The following is a 25,671-nucleotide window of genomic DNA, read 5'->3' as shown; positions in this document are numbered from 1 at the left end:
ACTCAACCTCCATTCATGATAAAAAAAAAAAAAACTCTCAGCAAATTGGGTGTAGTAGGCCTCAACATAATCAAGGTCATATACTTGTATGACAAGCCCACAGCTAACACCATACTCAGTGGTGAAAAGCTGAAAGCATTTCCTCTGATTGCAGGACCAAGAAAAAGATACCCACTCTCTTCACTTATATTCAACAAAGTATTGAAGACCTAGACAAAGCAATTAGACAAACATAAAAAATAAATGTCATTTAAATCAGAAAGGAAGAAGTAAACTTGCCTTTGCAGATCACATAATATATATATAGAAAACCCTACTGTCTCCATAAAAAAAACCTGTTAGAACCTAAACAAATTCAGTAAAGTTTCAGAAAACAAAAATCAATATACAAAAATCAGGTGCCTTTCTATACATTAACAACTAACTATTGGGAAAAAAATTAAGCAAACAATTCTATTTATGATTCCATCAAAAACAACAAATACCTAGAATAAATTTATCCAAGAAGGTGAGAGACCTGTGCATTGAAAACTGTAAATCTTTAATGAAAGAAATTAAAGAAGCTACAAATAAATGAAAAATATTCCATGTTCATGGAGGAAAAAATTAACATTGTTAAAATCTTCACAGTACCCAAAGCAATCTACAAATTCAATGCCATTCATATCAAAGTTCCACAGTATTTTTCACAGAAATAGAAAAAAATCCTAAAATTTGTATGAAACCACAAAAAATTCTAAACAGCCAAAGCAATAGAGAAAGAAGAAAAAGCTAAAGGCACTTACTGATTCTAACTATATTCCAAAGCTATAGTATTCAAAACAGTGTAGTAGTGGTGTAAAAATTGACCCCTAGATGAATGGTACAGTGTAGAGAGAGTAGAAATAAACCCATGAATGTATGGTCAATTAATTTTTGACAAAGGAGCCAAGAATATACAATGGGAAAAGGACAATTTCTTCAATAAATGGTGCTAGAAAACGTGGATATTAACATGCAAAAGAATAAAATTGCACCCTTGTCTTACACCATACATAATAATCAACTCAAAATGGATTAAAGATTTGAATGCACGATCTAAAAACCACAAAACTCCTAGAAGAAAACCCAGGGGTAAACTTCTTGTCGTTGGTCTTGAGAATGCTTTTTTGAATGTGACATGAAAAGCAAAGTCAAAAAGAGCAAAAATAAACATATGGGACTACATCAATGGAATGTTATTCAGCCTTAAAGAGAAGGAAATCCTGCTTTTGCAGCAACAGAGATGGACCCCAAGGCATTATGCTAAGTAAAATAAGCCAGATAGAAAAAGACAGATATGCATGGTATCACTTATATGTTAAAAAAAAAAAATAGTTGAACTCATATAAACCGAGTAGAATGGTGGTTGCTGCAAACTGGGGGGCTTCGGGGGTGGAGAAAATAGGGAGAGAGCAGTAGAAAGCGTACAAACTTTTAGTTATAAGATGAATAAGATCTTAGGATCTAATGTATAACATAGTGAATATAGTTGATAATTCTGTACTGTATAATTCAAATTTGCTAAGAGAATAGGACATATGTGTTCTATTCTATGCTTAAAGGGAAAAAGAAAAAAAAACTAAATGTGAGGTGATAGATGTGTTTATTACTTTGAGTGTGTGGGAATCCTTTCACAATGTATATGTATATCAGATCATTATGTTGTACACTTTAAATATATTAAAATTTTATTTGTTGATTATATCACAGTAAAGCTGAAAAAGTTTTATATAGTTAAAAAATCTTTTGCCCATGTTGAATTGGGTTGTTTGTTTACTATTGAGTTGTAGAAGTTCTTTATATATTCTAAATATTGGTCGCTTATCTGGCATATGATTTGCAAATATTTCCGCCCCCTTTTTCCCCCGTGGGTTGTCTTTTCACTCTCTTGATAATGTCTTTTGATATATTTTTTTTATTTTGAGTAAATCTGTTTTTTTCTTTTGTTGTTGTAAGAAATCATCACATCTAATGTCATGAAGATTTCCTCAAATGCTTTCTTCTAAGAGTTTTAAACTTTTAGCTATTATGTTTAAGTCTTTGATCCATTTTGAAATAATTTTTATGTATGATGTAAACTAAGGATCCAATTTAATTCTTTTGCATATAGATACCCAGTTTTCCTTGTAACATTAGTTGAAAAAAACTGTCCTTTCCCCTTTGAATGGCCTTATATGTGAGGGTTTATTTTGGGGGTCTCTATTCTATTCTATTCTATTCTATTCTATTCTATTCTATTCTATTCTATTCTATTCTATTCTATTCTATTCTATTCTATTCTATTCTATTCTATTCTATTTCTATATGTCTGTCTTTATGCTAGTGCCATACAGTTTTGATCACTGTAGCTTTGTATTATGCGCTGAAATTGGAAATGTAGTTGTTCCCATATTTGTTCTGTTTCAAGATTGTTTGGCAATTAACAATATTTTAAAGCATTCTAAGATGAGTTTATATGTTTGTAAACTATATTGTCATGTATGAAAACTTACGCCAGTGACACCCACATTTATATTTTAAGCCTGACCTGTCCAGAGTGCTAGACTTGGAACTGCCTGACAACTCAACCATGCTTCTCAATAGTGACAGGTCAAAAACACAATTTTTAATCTCTTTTTTGAAATTTGTTTCTCCTGGTTTCCACATTTTAGTAAATAGCATCATATGTTTTTCTCTCTTTTCTTCACCACTGCTCCTCTCCCTTTCCTCCTCTCATATCCAGTCCTTCCGCAAGTCCTGTTGGCTTTTCCTTCCAAATACCGGGGGTAGCAAAAAATGTATACAAGTGGACATTTTGGTCAACATTGCACAAGCAGTAGTTCACCATAGTCAGAAGTATCTGAATGCTGATGGTAACCACTTTGAGCACCTTTTGTAATTGTAGAAGTCAAACGGGACTTGTATTCATCTTTTGTTATCGGTGTATATGGAGTATTACAATTTTAATAGTTTTTTCTTTTCTTAAAATGTGTATACATTTTTTGGCACCCTCTGTATCTCCCCAATCTGACCACCTCCATCCTTATTACCCTAGTTACAGTCACTGTGTTTCCCCCAACCACCTGCTCCAATCTAGTCTCTTCACAGGAGTCAGGAAGTCTGAGATAAGATGAATTCTGGAATCTTACCTTTAAAACGTTTGTCCAAGTATTCTAGGACTATTCTAAACATTTGAATTAATGCAAGAATTAAAGATCCAAATGCTAGGGATCCTGTGTGATATCTGGGCAAAGATAAAATGAGAATAAAAGTTAAAATATCCTTACTATTAACTAAAAGTATGTTAGTTAAACAATTTTTATAGGTAAAGGGGATCTGCAGAAGGACAGATAGGAAAAAGCTTCTTACACTCTCTTATTCAGGTTGATAAAAGCCTAGAAAATTTTAAACCATACACATATATTTTACCCTTAATCTACAAAAGTGATACCAATAGCCTGTCAGCATAAAATAGGATGTTTGAGTTGAGCAATGGAGAGACAGAGTCAAGTTAATCCTTAATCTTTAGTTTGCTGCCTTCCCCTACCTCTTCTCTCCAGTAACCTATGGTTTTTAGAGGACTATTGGCCTAGGTAGGGATTATAAAATTGTGGCTATAAAACCAGACAGAGCCAATGGACATCTATGAGTCTTGAATCATGCCTCTGAGCTCATTGCACCTTGCCACTTGAATCATAAGCACAAGATTGAATTATAACAGAAGCACACTAAACATAACTGGGAAAATAGATGTAGGGTTCAAATAGAACTTACCGTATGGCTCGTCCAAATGCAGTAAAAAGTGGATATGGTGGGATGTTTTCAGGTTTTTTCAAGGCCCAGTAATAAGAAGCAAAGGCACCAGCAAGGGTACACTGACCCAATGCAAACACAAAGTTTATAAGCCAGAGAAAGACAAATAGATTGAATATCTGCAAGGTAGGGATGTATTGATGGTATACGCTCTTTCCACCATAGAAAGCAAAGATACACTGAGCCCCAGGGCAAGCTTTGGAAATTTCAGTTGTATTAAAAATCTGCACTCAGAAGAAAAAACAACACAGATAATAAAACAGATAATTAAATGTTATAAAGATAACATCATCTCTGCCTTCTCCTGTTGAGTAGCCCCCGATTGCATACCCTGTGCTTTTCCCATGAGCTTCTGTGGTTACTCCTATTTTCTATCACATAGCTTTATATAATTCTTTAATGAGCTCTGCAAAGTATCTCATTTTCTATCCTATGTTTGTCCTTATTCACCCCCGATAATTTCACATTTATTAGTGGTGTTGTTCACCATACCTGCTTCTTGGATATATGATAAGACAAATGAGCTCAGAAAATACTAGAGCTTTCGCGCTATTCTGCCCACCGTTTTCAGTGCTGTTCTGACCACCGTCCCCTTCCTCTAGTGATCCCTATCAATGCAGAGGGTCTCTATTTCAGGACAATTCTTACAATAACTGCTAGGTGAAATGTAGTAGAGTTCTGGATTGAAGTTAAGTAACAGAGAGAGTTTCTTTTACTTACCTCTGGGTCACAGGTTTTATTTTCATGTTTACATTGCCCGGCTGGGGCTATGATTTTATATATGGGTACCCCTGATGTAGCCAAGTAACTGAGTAAGTTCTATTAAGGATTAATTATTTGCTGGTAAATTGAAAATAATTAATTATTTGCTGGTAAATTGAAAATAATATCTTAGAAGTCCTTTGAGAGATTAACTTCAAAACACCGCTACTCTTTTAATAATTCATCCGTCGTTCAGATCCAGAGTAATATAACATGGGTCAGCTGTACTGAGAGGCCTCTCAAAAACAGTGAAACATATGGGAGCTTTCTTAGGTTGTCACCAAGAAATATCATATGTAAAAACAAAACAAAAATCTACCATATGACACCAATTTAAGGGGAAATTCAATCGGTAGTCAGAAACTTTTTTAGAGTTTGGCAAAAAAAAAAAAAAAAGAAGAAAAGAAAAGAAATCAGTTAATTCTTTAAGATGTTCCTAGTCATCTCAGGATGAGAAACACTGAACTTTTGGTTCCTGAATAGTAGTGTGGACCTGAAGTTTAAAGCAATAGATTATCAAAGGATACACTGCTGTCACAGCCCAGTAGCAAATGCAGATTGAGAGGAAAGTGAAAGTTAAAACTGGATAAATTAATGTAGTAGGAACATATCGGATGGCCCTGAAATAAAACAATAGTTGGAATTCAAAATGAACCAGGGTTATAATTTCTCAATTAAATTGTTATTTGTTAGATCTAGGAATATGTCTTAGACTGAATTAGTTCTAAGAACAGTGCTAATAACCATTGAATCTTTTTTGCTGATCATGCTGGCATATATTTTTTTTAATTATAGTTTATTGGGGTGACAATTGTTAGTAAAGTTACATAGATTTCAGTGTACAATTCTGTATTACATCATCTATATATCCCATTGTGTGTTCACCACCCAGAGTCAGTTCTCCTTCCATCATGATATATTTGATCCCCTTTACCCTCATCTACCCCCTCACCCCTTACCCTCTGTTAACTACTAAACTATTGTCTGTGTCTATGAGTTTTTGTTTCTCATTTGTTTGTCTTGTGGTTTTTTTGGGGGGTTTATATACCACATATCAGTGAAATCATAGGGTTCTCTGCTTTTTCTGACTTATTTCACTTAGTATTATAATCTCAAGATCCATCCATGTTATCACAAATGGTCCTATTTCATCTTTTCTTACCGCCAAAACTGGCATATTCTTAGTTGGTTTTTAAAATTTTATTGATTGATTGATTATAAGTTGGAGACATTATTTCAATGTTCATGTTTGATTCCTGCCTAAAGTTCCCCAAACTCTCTCCTCTTTGCTTATTTCTGTCTGACTCATAAAGATTTGATACATTATAATCATAATATGTATTCTTTTTGTTTAGATTCTTAGACTTTTAAAATTGGAGAGGACCACGAAGATCACCTAATCAGATATGGGAATCCCTCCCTAACTCGGGAATCCCTTCTGTACTATCTTCAAACTGTATTCGTAAGTTTCTGGTGACCACATTGAATGTAAGGAACTTACTTGTACATGACACATCTTATTCTATTTCTTAACAATCAATGTATTAGAAAATTCTTCCTTATCTGCCTGCCTGTAACTCATATCCACTACCTTCTGGAGAAGAAATGACCACCTTTTCAACACAGCAACCCTTCAAGTAACTCCATAGTCTTTTATTCTCTAGGATGATCATTTGTTTGATATTTCCTAGTAAGACTAGGTTTTGGAAATGTCTGCCATCCTAGTTGCCCTGTTCCTAACAACCTTTGAATGATCTTTTTAGCATATGACACTGGATTGAATCCAGTACTGTTTAATATAGCCACTGAGAACTATGATGAAATTATTTCCACTCCTGAGATGCACATTGGTGCATCTTAGATTCCTTTTGCATTTACTACCATCTTTATTTCACTGTTTGAGCTACGCTGTTTCCCCTTCTCCAGACACTGCTGGTAAGTGTTTTATTGAGCATTCTTATATTTATACTGTATTCTCACACCCATTTATTCCACTTTAATTTTCCCTTGAGCAAACTATAAACCTGTCACAATTGTACTGGTCTTTTAACACACACACACATACACACTCACATACACATTTAGAAGCATAACAGTGGGGCAATTACAATGAATTGCACAATATCACATTATTTAAAGAAATCCAGCAAATCGGTCATTTTCAGTGGCTAATGATAGGGTTTTAGCTATGGTGGGAAGCAGAAAGAGTTTAATCTAACAAACTGCTTGTTAACTATTTAAACCATGAGACTCAAGTAGCACTATTTTATTATAGATGAAAATTTTGTTAAAATAATTCTTAAAGACTATTTAAAATAATTTGGTCCTTGGTCATTAACAACTTAGTTTCCCTCATTCTAAATAGAGAGTGTAGTCTGTTGGCTTTATATCTACTAATGCTTTCCTTGCTTCTTCCATGTGTTATTCAAAAGTTTCAAGTATTATCCTCAAGTGACGTTTCGGAAAAGTTTGGAAACTGTAGGTGTTATTATCCCCCAGCATGAATTTTATGAAAAATTCAACATTTATTTTGCAGCATTTTTAAATAAAAATGGCTCTGGGTATAAAGTTTTTCTGAATTTAGAGTTGCAGATACAAAATGTATAATCTGCTGGTGCTGGATCAATTATTCCAACCTATTTGCCTATTGGCAAATTTTGACATTCATATAGAAATGGTAATAGTATTTCATTGACTTTATAGAATTATGGGGGATTTAAAGTTCTGCAAATGATCTCAACCATTAATATTAACATATGACTCAGTATGGAATTAATACATGTAATATATCTAACTTTTATGCAGCACTTTATCACTTGTTTTATATACATTATTCTCCTAACATAGATTTGGTGTTTTAAAAAGTTTTAGCTACATAGACTAGACAGGTTTTAGCCTTCTTGTACCCGATGCTAATCGAGGTTTTGGAGATACTGAAGGACAGGTTATCATGACCTTTCTTATAAGTGGCAAGTCTGAACTTGAACAAAACTTCTTGAGTGGAAAACAGATTTTTTAACAAGTCTTCTTAAAGGGAAAATAGTCCAGGGCATCTGCACAATAGGCAGTGACTGGTTGCCCTGACTGGTATACACTGTCAGTTTCTCCATCAAGGCCTTACTTGCTCCCTTCCTTCAGCAGGGCAATGGAGACACGGATTCGGTTCCTAAGGAAGATCAGCGTTAGGATGACAAGCGCTTCCAGAATGCAGAGGATGATCACTTTAAACAGGAAAAAAAAAATTAGTGTGTGATACAAATCAATCCCCAAACCAAGCTTTCTCTGCAGAAGTTAAGACTGAACTTCATGATTATTTCTGCCAAGGCTGACATGTCATAGTTTCAGTTATGCACCATTCCAAAAATGCCAGTCTTAGAAATTCATTTTCAAAACTTGCAAGAAATCTAGACAAAAAAATTTAGCTACAGTTTGAACAACTCAACTGGGCAGGCTTTATCTATGGAGCTATTTCACACCATTTTTAGAAATGAGAAAACAGGTATGGAAGGAAAGAATGAAGGGCTGCTATAGACCACTCTGAAATGCTTCACTTTTGCTTTGAGTAAGAGAATCGTCACAGAAGAAACAATTTGTCCACCCTGTTTTTGTCTGCCCTCTTCACAACGCCTCTTCATTAATTGTCCTTGCTGGGTTACAAAGCAGGCTCTTAGCTGCCACATTTTTATTCTGTGACACTACCATCATGGCCACCATTTTTGATGGTATCAGAGTGCAAACCTAACCCAAGTTGTCTAATAAAACTCTCAGAATTAGAACTAAGGGAGTCTAGGGCAGTTTTGAGTTGAAGGTTTTAAGCCTCTTGAAATAACTAAGTTACACAAACTTAATGAATTGTGTCAAAACTATAAGCCAAGTAAGTAAATCTGCAAAGAAAGAATAAAATGTATGTGTATAAAGAAATAAAGCAAGGAGAGGAAATCTTGAGTTCGTTTTGGTTTGTTTCCTGGATCTAGGTATACTTGAAAGTCCAGCTACTTTTCTGTTTTGCTTTTGAGTGTGGTGAGACACTTCTACATTCTTATAAAAATACCTCTGCTTTGGCCCCAGCTTGTTACAATTTTCTTTTCTTTTCAGCTAGTTTGAATTAGTTTCTTTTTACTAGAAGCCAAACAGTCCTAATTACTATATTTCCTCAATTCTAAAACACATTTTTAATTTAATAATATATTTTTATGAAAAGTAAAGAAATCCTTCATTAAATGTCTATTTATTGATTATAAGATGCATCCTGACTTCAGAGATGTTAAAAAGTGAAAAGGGGTAGATCTTAAAATTAAGGAAATATATCACTACTAATAACAATCTGAAATTACAAAAGAAACTTAATGGAAAATTAATTAAATTTCCACCTGTGAAAGAATCCATTCTATAACATCCTTCCTAGTTATTGTGCTGATGTATGAATACTTCCATTCTATCGTTATACCACTAAGATTCTGATGTTACATCACATATCATTTAACATTTATAAGTAAGTAGAAATCAACTAACCCAGAGATGGGGGAGGATCTTAGTAATATATCATTTCCCTGCTACATCTTTTTAAAGTTAAACTATGTATTTATGTTTTCACGCAAATTTGATTCTCTTAAAACATGAAATCGAGCCCCAAATTGTGGAGTATATCCATATTAAACTGAAATCATGATCTTCTTTGGACAAACCTAAGAATATGAGACATACCAGAATCACTTCATATTCTAAAACTGCATTGATAAGAGCACTGCATATTACACTTCTATCTTTACAAAATCACATATTCAAAATGGTAATATTAGAGAAATTTAACTGTCTTTTGAATTTATATATTACATTCCTTCCTTGTGTTTGAATAAGAGCAAACAATAGAAACATATATTTTTAAGACCCTATAGAGAAGCTGGTATAACTATAACTTGACAGAGGAGGAGACTGAGACAATTAATAGCACAAGTGAGACTAGAATGGTCTCCTAACACAATCCAAGATTCATAAAAATGTATAAATCTGCTTATTTTCAGTGTTTCTGTCAATGGGTGTAATTTCACATATATGCACTTTGGTGCCTTGAATTTTGTCCAAACACAGGGTAAGTAATCAATTAATCTCTGATAAATGGTTTGTGAAAGCTGAGGCTCATTTGAGGAAAAATTAGTATTGCTAGACTTGAAAATAAAAGCAAGCTCTGTGTTTTCCTCAAAGAACTTCCCTTAATTTTCCAGTGAAGGATTCTGAACATCTCCATGATATTTGTGTTGAAGGTTCTTAAGAGACAGATAGCAGTGGGAAGACCACAGAACCTGTAACTAAGAAACATCTGAGAGTAAAATTAGAGGTGTCGATGCATAATGGATGATGTTTGTCATCTAGAAAGGATAGCTATCAGTATGTGCATTGCTGAGGATATAAGAAATCACTCAAATTCAGGAAAAGTGACTAGATGAGGATTCAAGTTTAAGGTGTCTGATTTTTATAGTTAAAAAGAAATGGCTATAAATGAAACAATTCTTCTACAATATATTTGAAAAAATAATGTGTTTGTTATGTGAACTAGTCTGAGGAAAGCTAGAAATGGGAAGCCAAAGAGCAAGGATTTGACATTTTGATTCTGTACTACCCAAGGAAGAGAACAACTAAGTTTGGCAGATAAAAGAATCTGCTGGGGGCTTCTGTGCAGCAGTCTAGGTCATCAAGCTTAGTAGGAGTCTGAAGAAAACATCTCTGAAGACTACCTGAGGCCTTCTGCTAAAAGAGCTTCTCAATGGTAATCTTGCTCCCCATACCCCTAGATCCCGGGAGAGCAGTACCCTACATGGGATATGTCTGTATTCTGGTCAGGGAGAGTGCCCTAATAGTGTAAACAGATAAAATGGCACGGTGGTGACATAATGTGAGCTTGTCCTTGAAAGCCTAAAGACTTTTGGGTGAAGTGGCAAAAATCAAGTTTTCAAATTTATGGGGCTGGGACCCATACCTGGAATGATGACACCTCACAAGATCTTGCCCCCCCACCCCAGGCTCGCGCGCGCTCTCTCTCTCTCTCTCTCTCTCTCTCTCTCTCTCTCTCTCTCTCTCTCTCTCTCTCTCTCTCTCGCTGGGTTTCTTTACCAGGTGTCCTTGAACTTGTCTTGCCGGGCTCTCGAACTTCAATAATATGAAGATGAATTTTCTTTTAAAGCAACGTATAATTAGAGATCATTTAAAAAATCTTGACTAAAGAATATGAATCTCTACAAAGTGCAAGGAATAGTATAATATTAGGTTGGTGCAAAAGTAATTGTGATTTTTGCAATTATTTTCAACCTTTTAAACTGCAATTACTTTTGCACCAACCTAATAAAACCTTATTCTAGGAATATAGGATTCAAGTGACCTCTAAAATCATCTTGCTTTAAAAATTTTGTTAATACTACCCTTAACTAATTCGATAATCTGAATAAACACTTCAAAATGTAAATTCAGGTTTAGTTACTCGTATTATTCCAATTCCTATCATAAAGAGTTTAAAATTCCTGTTATAGAAAAATAGTTTCTTATTTTTTTCTTTAAAAAAAAAAATCAAGTTTGAAAATAATCAAGCATTTTTTTCCCTTTAAAACACCTTTCTTGGATATCAAGTTAATGGCTGTACATCCACATCCAAAACATTTTGAGTTGAAGGCAAAAAGCTTGAAATCACAGTAAAATAATATTTTCTTAGATTATATAATAAATTCCATTCAGTGCCTTTCCATTTATGGTAGTCCGTAGGATTATAAACACATTTACTTTAATGCCAGTAGCAATGAGTGTATTTAACAGGTTAGACCAACCCAAGCTTTCTTTTAGACAAAATGATGCTTTCTCATTATTACTATTTTAACAAAACAAGTTTTTAAAATCCACTCACTAAATGCGAACCATGTTTGTCTCAGTTGCAAGTACATGCTTATATCAGTCTGAATCCCGATGTCATATATAGTAAAGTGAGAATTTTGGTGTCCCCGAAGATTGTTGTATTCCTTGTAACAGTGCCATATTCCTTGAAAAGGAAAGAAAAACAGACTCATATAAAACATTATTTTCCAAAACATAAGCTATACACTTACCATACATATCTACATGAATTTGATCAGCATGGTCATTTCTATAAAGGCAAGATTCATATTTACATAGTAAATATTTTATGTTGATCTAATAGTCTAAATGTGCTACTGTATTCAATAAAAATGTTTTCAGTGTTTACCTGGATGACTATGGCAACATCTGGCTTTAAATGTCCTTTTGACTAGAAACAACCTTAATGTCCATCAATAGGAAGTGGTTAAATATATTATGGTATATTTGCAGAGTGGGATACTATATTTCCATATAAAGGGGAAATAGTCTAGTGATATTAAATGATTTATATGATATTTTTTAAGTGAAAAGAGCAAGGTACAAAATGACAAAAAGTATCCTGCAACTCATATAATACAAACAATCTTTATATATATTTTCTTGTACACACATAAAGTATCTCTGGATGGATACACAAAATATATTTTTTTTGCTTGCAGGGAGGGGAACTTAGTGACTAAGGAATAGAATGAGAAGGAAAATTTTCACTGTATAAATTTCATACTTTTTGAAATTGGAAGCACATGAATATATAATTAACAAATTTTTAAAGAAATCATTTAAATTGAAAAAAAGCCATTTAAAAAATTTTTGATGGTGACGTCATGACTTGGTGGAATTACCTAAAGCATATTCTTATCAAAGTTTGTGTCCAGACAAGGCAAATATGGACAAACTGTATTTTCTCCAACACTCTGTATTATAGACTGTATAATGACGTTTTACATTGTCTAGATAAAGTGGGAGTAAAAAACAGAGTTGAGGTTTATTTATTTTAATGACCAATAGATCTGGATTAGGTGCATTGGAAATGTTCTAGCAATAATGAAGAGAAGAGCTTTTTAAAACTCTAACTGTAAACTAACAGTTTTTTTGTAGATACAAAGTGAGAAGGTGAGACCATGGAGAGAGAAAGACAAGACTAAACTAGAAAGGACATTTGCTTCTCAAAGAGATATGACAAATCTTTTTCTTTCAGGCATTGCTTTCCCATTGTATCATGAAATTTTCCTTTAAAAAATTCTTTATGGAATATTTGATACATACAAAATTATATGTAATACAGATGTAGATTTTAAAGCATATAGTATAATGAACACATATGAATGCATCACCTACCTTAAGATTTTATAATCTCAATTTTGCTCTAGTTATGCAAATTAAAATTTTTTCTTCTACGTACTTGCTATGTTCATCTTATCATATCTTCCTGCCTCTCTCTCTTCCAAAGAACAATTATTCTGAATTTTGTGCTTTTTATTGTCTTATTTTAACAGAAAGATGTGTTGAAATCTCCTTCTAAGGGAGAGTTATATTTCATACAGATTTATTATGTGTTGATTTATCCTTGTAGTTCTATGAATTTTTAAGCTACTTTGTTAGATGTACACGTTTCGATTTGCTATATCTTTTTAGTGATGTGAATCTTTTTTATCCTTAATAATGCTTTTTATTCTAAAATCCTTTTGTCTGATATTATTATTGTTACTGCAGGTTTCTATTTGTTAATGATTGCTAGTATATTTTTATCCACATCTTCATTTTCAAACTTTTAATTTCCTTATGTGTTGTGTATCTTTTGTAAATAACATACACCTCCAATTTGTATGTGTACATTTTAATCTGGTCTGACAATATCTGTATTTTAATTGGTGAGTTTGATACATTTAAATGTAATGTATTGCTATATTTACTTTTGTTTCAACCTACTTACTTTTTGCTTTTCCTGTTCCACTTTGTATCTACACTTCTTTTCTTCCAATTTTTGTCTTTCAAAAATTGGTCAGTTTTTGTTTGTTTATTTATATTCTATTTTTCCCCTATACTGGTTTGGAGATATCTACTCCATTTTTAGAGTAGATTACTCTTGAAAAATTTTTATGTGTACTTAATAACCAAATTTAAGGTCAATATCTTAAACAGGGAAATACAAGGACCTTAGATCACTCAATAATCACCCCACTTTTATTTCTCAGTATTTTACATACATTTAGACCTCGAAAATTTGGATATTATTATTATTTTATACAAAGTTTATTTAGATTTACCTACACATTTACCAATTCATTTTCTTTGCTCACCATTCTTTCTTTCATCTCATATTATTTTGTGGAATAATTTTCCTTCTTCTTGAAATACATCCTTTAGGAGTTCCTTTAGTATATGTCTATGTGTAAACTCTAGTTTTTACTTGTCTGAAAATATTCTCATATTACTCTCATTCTTGAAAGATAGTTTCAAGAATGGGTGTACCGCTGTTGGTTAACAGATATTTTTTCTTAGCTCATTGAAGTATTATTTCACTTCTTTTGCTGCTATTAAAAAGTCTGCTTCAGCCTAATTGTTCCTTTGTATGTAATGTCTTTTCTCTCCTGTTGTTAAGATCTTTTGGTCTTGGTATTCTGAAGTTTCACAACAATTTATTTCTCCTACATCTTTAATATCTTGCACTCTAGTGGAACATTCCAAACAATAAATAAATATGTTGTTCTTTCTCCCATCTTAAAGAATAAAACAAAAGAAAATCTACTTTTGACCCTCTTCCCGCATCTAACAGTCTACTTTTTTGTTCCCCATTGCAAGCTAATTCTCCAAAACAGCCACCAATATTTTCTGTCTATAATTCCTCTCCTCCAATCCTCTTCCAGTCCACTCTAAACAGCCTTCCCTCCCCTCATTATTTTTACCAAAACTTCTCTTATTAGATCACCAAGGATCTTTGTTCATTTCTAAATCCAAGGCCAATTCTCAATTCTCATCTTTCTTGACCTATCTGCCCCATTTGACATGGTTGATCACACCCTTCTTTTTTTTTTTTTTTTTTTTTTTTTTAATTAATTTATTTATTAGTTTCAGGTGTACAAAACAAGGTAATACTTAGACGTTCATCATTTATATCCCTCATACTGTGAACCCCCCTCCCCCCATCCACTATCCCTCCGACCTCACACTGAACCATCACATTATATATATAAAATTATAGTTGGCATTCATTAATGTTTAGCTTCTGATGTACAATGCCATGATCAGGTATCCACAGTATCCCTGAGGTGGTCTCCCAAATAGGACGCATGTCCATCGGATGCCCAACAAAATCTTTACAACATTATAGAATACCTTCCCCAAATTAATTTTCAAAAGAAAAACCCTGAGGCCATCTTGTGGTTACCAGCTGCTTCCAAATCCCTTCACCTTTCCCCTTATCCCCAACCCCCTCCCACACACCCATCTAACCACTCTCGGTTTTTTCTCTGCGTCCCCAAAACTGACTCTGATTAGTTCATTCACATAGTCTTTTCTTTAGATTCCATATATAAGTGAGATCATATCACACCCTTCTTTTTTCACATGGCTTTTGGTTTTCAAAAAAAGCTATTTCTTCTCATTTATCATTGCTGGTCCTTTCTTCTCTACCTGACTGTTTAATATTAGAGGGCCTCAGAGTTCAGTCCTTGGTCCACATCTCTATCTACACTTATCTTGTTGGTGACCTCAGCTAGCCTTGTAGCTCTAGGGCTCCTGACTCCCAAATATATTTCTCTGTGCTCTCTCTCTCTCTCCCTCCCTTTCTCTCTCTCTCTCAAGCTCTTAATCTCTCTCTCTCTCTCTAATTCCACATTGTATATCCAACTGTCTGCTCAATATCTCCATTCGAGATGTTGCCTAATAAACATCTCAGACTCATCATGTTCAAAATTAAACTTCTGATCAATCCCCTTTCTACACCGACCTTGCTACACTCAAACCTTCCCTATCTCAGTTGATAGCAAATCTATCTCTCCAGTTGCTCAAGTTGAAACCTTTAAAGTCATTCTTGACTCCTCACTTTCTCTCATGAACTGCATTCAGTCCATCAGGAAATTCAGTTGGTTGTACATTGAAAACGTATATGCCCATCCTCATTGCTAGTACCTTGATCTGAACTTCCTTAATTTGGCACATGGATTACTGCAATAGTCTCCTCACTGGTCTTGTTTCTTCTCTTGTGTCACTAGAGTCTCTTTTTAGCTTAGGGACTAGAGTGATCATCATGTCATATTCCTTCTCTGCTCAAAACCCTACAGTGCCTCTCCATTTCACTCAGAGTAAAAGGTAAGATCTTACAATAATCTATAAACATCTGGTCTTCCAGAAATTCTATTACCTAATCTCCCACTATTCTCCCCTTTACTCAGTACAACCATCCATAACAGCCTTCTTGCCATTTCTTCAACACACTCCTAACTTTGGGCCTTTGTTTTAGCTGTACTCACTGTCTGGAACTCTCTCCTTCTCTCCAATGGCTAAGTACATTACCTCCTTCTCAAAAAGTCCTATCCTACTAATATTGCTATTTGTATTCCTTGCCCCACCATATGCTCTCAATCCCCCTTTACCTATTTTACTTTTTATGTTTCCCATGGCAAATATAGCCTTCTAATAGATAATTTGTTTAGGCTGTAAGTATCAAAATAGCAAGAACCTTTGTTTACTGTTTTATCTCAAAAGCCTAAAATAGTGCCTGTACACTGTAACTACTCAAATGATATTTGCTGAATGATGAATAAGAAAATGTATGACTAGATATGAATGTCTCTTCTTTACTCTCCTTGGTATAATTAGAGCTTCCTGTATCTATGGATTCCTGTCTTTCATCAGTTCTAGAAAATTCTCATTCAATAACTTTCAAATATAGTTGATATATGTTAGGCCCTACTTGAGCTATTTTCTGTCTCTCTTAACCACATGATCATTTTTCACCCCCTTGTCACATTCTGCTGTGTTTTGGGTAATTAAAATTCATCTTTCAGTTCATTAATTTTCTATTTTGCTATTTAACTTATTAATTTAATTTTTAATTGACAATTTATTTTGAAAAATTCCATTTGGTTCATCTGCATGTATGCCTGGATATTTTTGATGATTTCTTATTTTTTGTAAAATTTTACCCTTAATTCTTAAACAATACAATTCTTAATTGTTTAATTCTTAAACAATTCTTAAAAAATACATGATTATTTCATGTTTTATATCTACTAATTCCCATATCTGATTTCTTGGAGACCTCAATCTGATATTAATAGTTTTTTTTCTTTTCTTACAAAAGACCATTTTCTTGCATGTTTGGTAATCTTTGATTGTGCCTCATACTTTGTTCATCTTAATCTGTGAGAATCGGTAATCTAAATTGAACATACTTTCTTCTAGAAGGGATTTATGTTTGTTTCTGTTGGCAGCCAAATGGTACTACAAAACTGGGGTCACTTTAGATGTTTTCCAGGATCCCAGGCTGACTTTTAGGTCTGATCCCCTACTCTGCTGCTGGTTCTGGTGCAAGTCTCCTGATTGTAGCACTGGTACGGGCTACCTAGAGTTTCACATGAGTTTCCTACTCAGTTCCCCACTTTTTTAGCTCATGGATTTATTTATTTTTTTTTAACTTTGGGGAGATTTCCTTTATTTTCTGTAAACTCATCAAAACAATACATTATATAAAACAATACATTATATAAAACAATACAGTACAATTTTTATACCATTATTTCATAGAAAGAGGGAACTTCAGACTATTTAGTTCCTTCATAATTGGATGTAAAAGTCTCAGCAGTCTTTTCCTATTTCTTTTTCTATTGCTTTCTCTCCTTATTTTCTTTTTTTTTTTTAAGGTACGATCCCTGGTCTTCAACTCCTCCTTCCTCAATAATATTTCTGTATAACAGAAACAACAGATATTATTTACTGAACAATTATTATGTGCTAGGCAGCTTTCTAAGTACTTTATGCACATTATTTTGTATAATACACATTCCTATTATACAGTTAAGGGAACAATGAATTAGAGAGACTATGTACTTGCAGAGGATCACACGGTTAATATGTGATGAATCTGGAATTGTGCCTTTTTAATCGCTAAATCAGTGCTTGTGATCAAGGTGTTACACAGCGTCTTCAGTGTAACTCTTAACTTGTTCTGGTCAATGCAAATTGTTCCGCTGCTATTCATAGGCACTTGGCCACAAGTAGCCTGGCTTTTTCTCTGGTCAGTATGACACATCTACACTGTTCTTTGCCCCAGGCTGCTGTCAGTAGGAAATGGTTGATTTCCCATGGTATATGAAAAGTCAATTTTCCAAGATAGTAGCAGATGTCAGTTACAGAGAGTCTTATTTACTTACACTTCCCAATCTAGATGGACATTTCCCCACCCAAGGAATAGCTTCAAGCTTACTTCCACACCATTAATTGTTGGGTTAGCACAACCTATGGCATCAATAGGGAGCTAAAATTGGTTGTTTTACCTGCATGTTTTTATATATTGACCATCTTTCTCTCTTTTGTCCTTGTCAAACTTGGACTATAGCCAATCTCAGATTTTTCTTGCTCCTTAAGACAAGTCAGTGAACCCAATAACGGTCTTTACTACCCTTCCCTTCTTGATGATAATAAAAGAGTGATTGAATCACATGCTTAGAGTCTATGCTGGCAAAGAACAGAGGTTATTTTGAGCTCCAAGCAAAAACACACACAAAAAGGCTTGTAAACAAAAAGTTTTCTTGGGAGTTTCTGATTAAAGGACAGCAGTGCTGTGTCCTTTCACCAGACTGACCAACCTCTCTGTGGGCAGCTGCGCAGAAGAACGGATAAGGAGCAGCTGAGGAGACCTGAACCTTTGTAGAAACTCACTGAGGGTAACAAGGACAATAATAGTAACCCAACACATAGTGAGTGTTCACTGTGTTCCAGGCACTTTTCTAAGAGCTTTTTATATTCAGTGTCTCAAAGAATTCTCACAACCTTGTGAGACAATGATACATACCACCATTATGATGATGTTATGGCTAAGGAAACTGGCTCTTGTAATCATTAAGAAATTTCCCAAAGTTCCCCAGTTATACATTATAGAGCTGGGATCAGAACTCAGGCTAACTAGAGAGCCTGGGGATTCAACTGTATTGTTATACTGTTATGTGTACAGTCTTCTTCTTTGAGTGGCAGAAACAGGCAATTGTTATTTTTGGTGTCTGCTACCATTAACTGCATTGTCAATCCAAATGATGTTGTAGGGGAAATCATTCTTTTGAATAGAAACCTCTCAAATTTTCATATATTGGCTCATGCATTTTTTTAGAAGACTGAAAGGAAGCTGCCACAAGTGCTACACTGTTCCTTGGGAGAGACTTTAATCCCTTGTTTAGTGTTCACATTGTACTTGTACCACTTTTGGGGGATTGCGTTAGTGGTTAGATTTCAACCTTGAAATAAAGTGAACTCTCCATCTGATGAGTGTAATTCCAAATCCTGGCCTCTAGAGGGTGATGCCTCATTATGGAGTACTGGCCAATTACTAAAAGTGTGTGACAGTACCTGGATGAAAGGTATTAAACCGAAAGAGAAAAATAGATCACACTTCTGTAACTATGCAGGCCTGGCCTTTGATCAGATAGAAAAGTTAAAGGAATGAAAGAAGTTGTCTGAAATGTTTTTTCATTAACCTGAAAGGGATTCTTTTAACTTCCTTTTTAATACTCACGAGACATAAAACCAAAAGCTGGTAGCAAAAAAGAATAGAACATTTTAAAAGCACTTTTTTTTTTTCAAAATAAAGAAGAAAAAGAGTTAGAGAGACAACATGTGAAAAATTAAATCATTTTTCTCAATCTAACTATTTTTGAGGGGAGCAAAGAATAATTAAATTCACTACAATAAAATGCTTTCTGGTAAATTGATAATGGCAACTGAAAATAAACAGATTATTTTGATATTTGGTGATTTTAGGAGGGGTGATACCTACCATAACCTATGACTCCAATCACACCAGACATAAAGACCCAGAAGAGGAATCCAGCTGTGAACCTCAGGAGTATCAGAAAAATCCAACTGAGGAACATGGCGATTATCAGGCCCCTAGAGAAAAAACAAACAACACAAACACGGGGCCATATGTGCTAAACATAACACAATGAAAACAGCAAGACAATACTTTTTTTCTATTCAAAGTAATTCTCAGATTATTTTACTTTACCTAGCTACAGAAACATTTATAATGTTAAAAAGTACAAACAATAGTTTCTGTTAAAACTTTTATATGAAAAAGTAGGACCATCAGGGAATGTATATATTTCTCATCTCCTTGTGCCTAGAAACTGAAATCCAGTCTCAATCATTGTTCAAGGAAACACACAGTTCCTCCAACCTACAATTTGGCCTCTCTGCTACAGTTGCCATGTCCTGTTTTTTTCCCCTTCACACCTACCCACTAAGTGATAAATTGTAAAACATATCTATGACGAATTTGTGCTGTTCTAGCTACCTCATGACTAATAGAAACCGTACACAATATAACCATTTAGCAGTAAGGGAACAGTCTTAGTACCTAAAGACAAGAAAAACAACTGCTCCACATAATTCCTGAATCCATGAGCTTGTAGTCATTATCACTATGACCTGATTATCTCTAATAATTTGTGATGTCTGACATCACCAGACATCTATTTCATGTCCCAAGTGATCTGTAGGCCATTATTTGAAGCCATAATAAGGCTTCTGGGTCTCCTGGGCCATATGACTTTTCAAGCAAACAACAGCATGGCTCTTCTCATTCTGTTTTAATTTCTTCTTGGAGTATGAGCTAGCTAGTAGAGATACTTCTTCCCCCCCACCCCCCACCATATCCAGATTAAAGTCACACTGGATTCTTCTACATAATTTCATCAGAGAACTCATTAAGATTGGAAATTTGGCTGATGCTTCTATTAAAAATTGACTCCTCTGGTGGTGCTAGTTGCAAGTTTCCAAACATAGCAACAGATAGGGTCTGGTACATTTATTGACTTTATTGTCTTCAAGTGTATCTTTAAAAAACAAAATCTTAACAGTTGCTGTCACTGGATAGATGACAGTGTGGTATCAAAGTCCCTTCTCAGGTCCTAGTCTTGCAGAACCTATGCTTTTAACTTCAGAAGCCATTTCCTTTTAAAAATCATAGGTACTTTAATGCTTAAATATTCAATATGGTTGAAAGATTATTGCATGGCATAGCGTAAAGGGAATATTCAAAAAGATCAGAGGGGTGGGGGAAAGAAATATAGCTGTTCATTCTGTGTATTTTAAATCCTTGAATAAACCAGGTCACATAATTTCAGTCTTTGGCTTTATATTCATTAACAGATGAGAACAGAAAAGTTGAAAATAAAGGGAGGTATTTACGTTCTACCGGTCTGAGTGGTGGCTGGGTGAAGAGGGTTTCAGTGAGTATGCTGAGAGAGAGAAGTGGGCCAGAGAGTCTATCATAATGTATATCTTTACAGGCAGAGTGGAAAAACCAAACAAAAAAAGAAACATGGAAATTATCTAGAGATATTTGGATCTAACAATAGGAAAACTGTTTAACTACCATCACGTATAGACTATAATCTGTACTCTGGAGATATATCCTAAAATCTTGATATCCACTGACAATAATTACTGTATTGTTTAAAGACAAAGTATTGAAATGAATAAAATCTCATAAAACTATTTAGATGTACAGCTGTAAAAGTTACTCACTAGTATTTTACACACAATACAATTTGACTTTATTAAGCACCTTATAGTTAAATATATCTATCTAGTTCCCCTAGTGTTTTTGTAATTGTTCCTTGAACCTAGATTTTCTATGTGTCTTCTATGTAAAGAATTCATAGTTTATCAGAGGGCAAGAGACAGGCAAATAAAAAAACAAAATGGTAGGTGTTATATAGAAGATAGGCATATATGTTGTGTGTATATAGGTATGTAAACACACAATGAGTATGAAGAACACAGAGGGGAAAGTAATTCTATCTGGGGAAGTCAAGAAAGACTTCATAAATGACATGAAAGCTGATTTTAAGTAATGAGATAAAGTTGCCTAGAACACGAGAAACAATAATGGTAGGAAAGAGAACAGAATGCGCTAAAACATATGTGTTTGATAAACTAGGGATGGGCATGCTGTTTAATGTGTTTAGAATACAGGGTTAATAAAAAAACCTGGGTGGAGATGAATCTGGGAAATTAAGTTTGGCTAGGTTGTAAATAGCCTTGTATGACCCCAAATTTTTTTCACTTTATTCTTTGATCACTAGGGGACAACAGATGCTTTTAAGACACAAGAAGGTGATACAAGAGCCAGATAGTAATGACATCCTTAGATATATCAAACACTTTTACCCACTCTAGTAGTGTGACTGCATTTTCCATACCTTCTAGGACTGTAAATCTTATGCCTGAAAAATTTTAATTTCCTCTTTTTACATATATATTTTTTAGCTCCATTTAAGTACAAAAACCTTTGATGATGATGGTAACAAACATTATGTGGATGGGATGTGTTAAAAAATAAGGATGATTCCTTAGAAGTCAAGGAAGGACAAATGAGAAAACAAGACTAGAGAAATAATACTGCCTCCACTATAACATGGATGAGCAGCAAATATATTATAGATGCTGACTGTACATGACTTGAAGTATACGAGTATGTCTATAAGAGTACTTTTATTAGTAATTTAATGACTACAATTAAAATTTACACTCATAAATTTATGTTAACACTGGGCATATTTCCAAATATCTTTGCCCCAGTTTCACTCAATATGAAAAGAGGAAATGGCAGAATCTGAGATCTGAGTCAACCTTTCGTTCATGAATATAAATGGGGAATTTGAAAAAAGAGTTCTATAAAGATAAAATCAGAACGGGACTGGGGAAAAACAGCTATGTTTTCACTTACATGAGAATCCAATACCAAGTTGTTGCATAGTCTTCAAACAGTCTCATTCCAAGTGACTTTGCATCAAGGATTTTATTGATACGACTAAATTCAAAGAAAGAAAAAAATCAATTATTTTTTGACTACCACTAAGTAGAAATCTTCTTGCTATGATAAAAGGAATTTTGCAAGCTGCTGTTGAAAGCATATTTTTAGAATCATTTATCAGTAGTTACTCTTTTCCTACCCACAACAATTCACAGGATGTCATCTTGGTAAACCTACAAAGGTGGCTATATCTACACACAGAGAGAATATGGCTTTCAAAAATGGTGAACAGATCCTTTCCCAATGTATACGACATGCCCTCAATATTGCAGAAACCTCACCATATGAAACAAATTTAAATGTTAAGATCAGTTTTTAACTTACAAAATCAATGGAAAATGAACATCATCTTTAATTCACTTTCCTAATCCTCTGACAGCTCTGTAGCAGGAAAGCACAATGGGGCACATGCAGAAAAGTGCACAAATAATTAATGCCCAGTTTGATGAATGATCAAAGTGAACCCAATTACAACACCACCCCCTCCCCCTAAAGTAACCACAATCCTGACTGTTGATAATATTTCCTAGTTTTCTCTTTAGTTTTACCTCTTATATATGCATCACAGGGTAATTTAATTTAGTGGTGCTTGGTTTTGAAATTTTTTTATCAGTGGAATTGTACTGGCATTATTTTGTGATTTCTTTCACACAACTTTACATTTGTGAAATCCATTCATGTTGCTATTATGTTCTAAATATGCAGGAACTGCACTATTCTATTTGGACTGCTAAAGTCTTCCAAGAAAGGAAAATACAATTTTAGAATATCTTTATTTTTCATTTTTAATTCAACAACCAAGCAATGCATTGACACTTTAATTGTGCACACATGTATGTGTGTTTGTGTGTACCCAGGGAATTATATTTCCCAATAATGTGGAATACCATGATGTATACAGCCAATGGAAACAATAAATGCACTTCATTGTATTTAGTACGTAGAAATTTGATACAGTACTGAAATAGCATTGTCATGGTTGTTTTATCTTTCTTAAGGCCCTTTTCCTTTAAAACGTCTGGCAGTTTCATTATTTCAGTCATGTTTTTAAAATGGTGCTTTAAAAAACATTTTTTATTATGTTCATTCAAAAATAAATGATCTTCAGGTCTTCCAGTACATTTCCTGATGTCTCATTTCTATACCTGTTGATAACGAAAGATTTACCTATTTTGAAAAACATGACTGTTCTTTCTGATTCTCCCGGTTTCTCTTTCAGATGCTTTTCTTAATGAACACATACGAAGTTCTCCAATCCACAGTGACACGTATACTTCATAACATATAATTCTTCCTGTATGACCATTAACCTAATGGAAACTTTAGTCTTAGGTACAAAATGGGATGAAAATAGAAATGTAACAGACATACTTTGCAGCTTCCCTGAGTTCTACGGCATTTCTTGTGTTTCCCTTTCCATCTTCGAACATTGTCTTATTTCCTACTGTTAAAGTGCCATTTTTAGTAGAGAAGTCAGGGAAACATCTCTGGAGAACTGTAAAAATAAATTAAAATTATGGTAATCACTTTTCTACTCCTTCCTACATGATATCTTCCCTTTCTTAAGTTTTCTGTTATTTATAACCAAGTTCTTGCTAGACAATGTGCAAATTGCTCAATATAGATAATTCCTCATTTCTTGATGACCAGAAGATTTTCTGATTGTTCTAACAGTGACACAGAAAGCAAATATGGTCACAATCTGAAGCTACATTCTACACTTGATTATTTTATACCTGGTATATTCATCAGCTAGCCATAAGTAAGACACACAGCACAGGATTTTAAAGAATACTGATGTCTCTCATGGTGAACACATTTTTAAAAAGGCTACATCTACCTGTATGACTGGATGAGTTTAGTTTTGTTATTTAAAAAAAAAAAATAGCTTGGATACTCCTCGAGAGAAACCTTGAAACTGGAGATTAGTGAATAATTCCTTGGGAAATAAAAACCAGCTCAAACTTTAGGCTACTACTGAGACAACTACATTTTTATTTGTAAAGTTTTAATAATAATTTGTCTCCCTTCTATCTTTCTCATTTACATGGCTTTATGGAAGGGCTGGAAATGGAAATTCTAAAGCTATCAAAAAAAAAGGCCCACACTTTGTAGACTAGTATAATTTCTGAGAAGACTCATCGTTCAATCTTCTGTGTGTTTATTAAGTATAATCTTGGCCTCTTTACAAATCTGTATTACCAAAAATATTTTTAATTTTAAATGAAGTGGGAAAAGAAATCAGAAATGGATCATTTATATATTTTTTTGTATAAGAAGCACATTGGTTTGTATACCTGGCTGGGAGCTTCCCTGATGCAATCTGAAACCAGTCCTCATAAATAGGGGGCAAGGAGAAACTAAAGAAAAAGACAGACTTCTGCAGATTCGCAGTTGGCATTTTTAATAAGCACGGGAACTTATTTACGAGGCTTGGTTTGGGCAGCTGCAAGATGAGAGGATTTTCACACCTACCCCCTAAACATAAAAAAAATATATATATGAATAAAGAACATATATTTATATGCTATTCATACCAGATGAGTCTGTTACTACATCATCTTTATTAAATCATGAAGACAAAAGTGAATGCCATGATTGTTCTAACTCCCAGCTCAGGCGACTTAGTAAATCGATAGTTCAGATCATGGGCCCCTTGGTTAAAAAAAAAAAAAAAGTCGTTGATTCTGGAAACCATTGTCTTCACCTGTGTTTTTGTCTCGCACGTGCCTGTGTTGGTGCTGTGCATCTGCCTCCAATGCAGCAATCAAATAGCCACCAAGGAAGCCACCTCCATGCTAATGAAACCCCTTGCTGACTCCTCAGGGCACACTGCAGAAGGGAGCGTGTGATTGCATGAGCTGGCCACGAGGGGTGGAATGCTGGAGAAGGTCATCAAAAAGATGTAACCTCTGGTTTGATCCACTTGCTGGACTTGGGCAATTAGAGGCTTCCCAACCCCTGCCTTGTGCTTAGAATGTGCTCTCTGCTTTCCCTCCCCACCCTAGAAGATGCCCAAGGACACAGTCTTGAGATAAGAATGTGGTAATGACACTATCTGGACTAGGCCTGTCACTGAACCCTCTTAAGGCCTCTATATAAACTTTTAAGACTTGGCAGTAGGTGCAGAGAACTATTTGTCTTGCAGGCACCTGTCTTTATAAAGACGTTCCTGACTGTCC

The 25,671-nt window shown here is 34.4% G+C and overlaps 1 protein-coding gene across 5 annotated transcripts in view; it reads right to left on the bottom strand.

Annotated features, from left to right (window-relative positions):
- SLC44A5 (solute carrier family 44 member 5) overlaps positions 1–25,671 on the bottom strand; it is a 319,228-nt gene that overhangs the window by 16,979 nt on the left and 276,578 nt on the right. For all 5 annotated transcript variants that reach the window (XM_081055083.1, XM_081055081.1, XM_081055085.1 and 2 more), the window contains 9 exons: positions 23,861–23,984; positions 22,403–22,486; positions 19,445–19,557; positions 11,465–11,596; positions 7,697–7,796; positions 5,103–5,195; positions 4,534–4,621; positions 3,775–4,037; positions 3,150–3,244 (listed from right to left, as the gene is read on the bottom strand). In XM_081055083.1, the coding sequence (XP_080911209.1) occupies positions 3,150–3,244; positions 3,775–4,037; positions 4,534–4,621; positions 5,103–5,195; positions 7,697–7,796; positions 11,465–11,596; positions 19,445–19,557; positions 22,403–22,486; positions 23,861–23,984 (1,092 nt within the window). The remainder of the gene's footprint in view (positions 1–3,149; positions 3,245–3,774; positions 4,038–4,533; positions 4,622–5,102; positions 5,196–7,696; positions 7,797–11,464; positions 11,597–19,444; positions 19,558–22,402; positions 22,487–23,860; positions 23,985–25,671) is intronic.

This window comes from Rhinolophus hipposideros (genome assembly GCF_964194185.1).
Source record: "Rhinolophus hipposideros genome assembly, chromosome: 8".
NCBI classification, from domain to species: Eukaryota; Metazoa; Chordata; class Mammalia; order Chiroptera; family Rhinolophidae; genus Rhinolophus; species Rhinolophus hipposideros.
The sequence above is the reverse complement of the archived record's forward strand: the minus strand, read 5'-3'. Positions and strand labels throughout refer to the sequence as shown.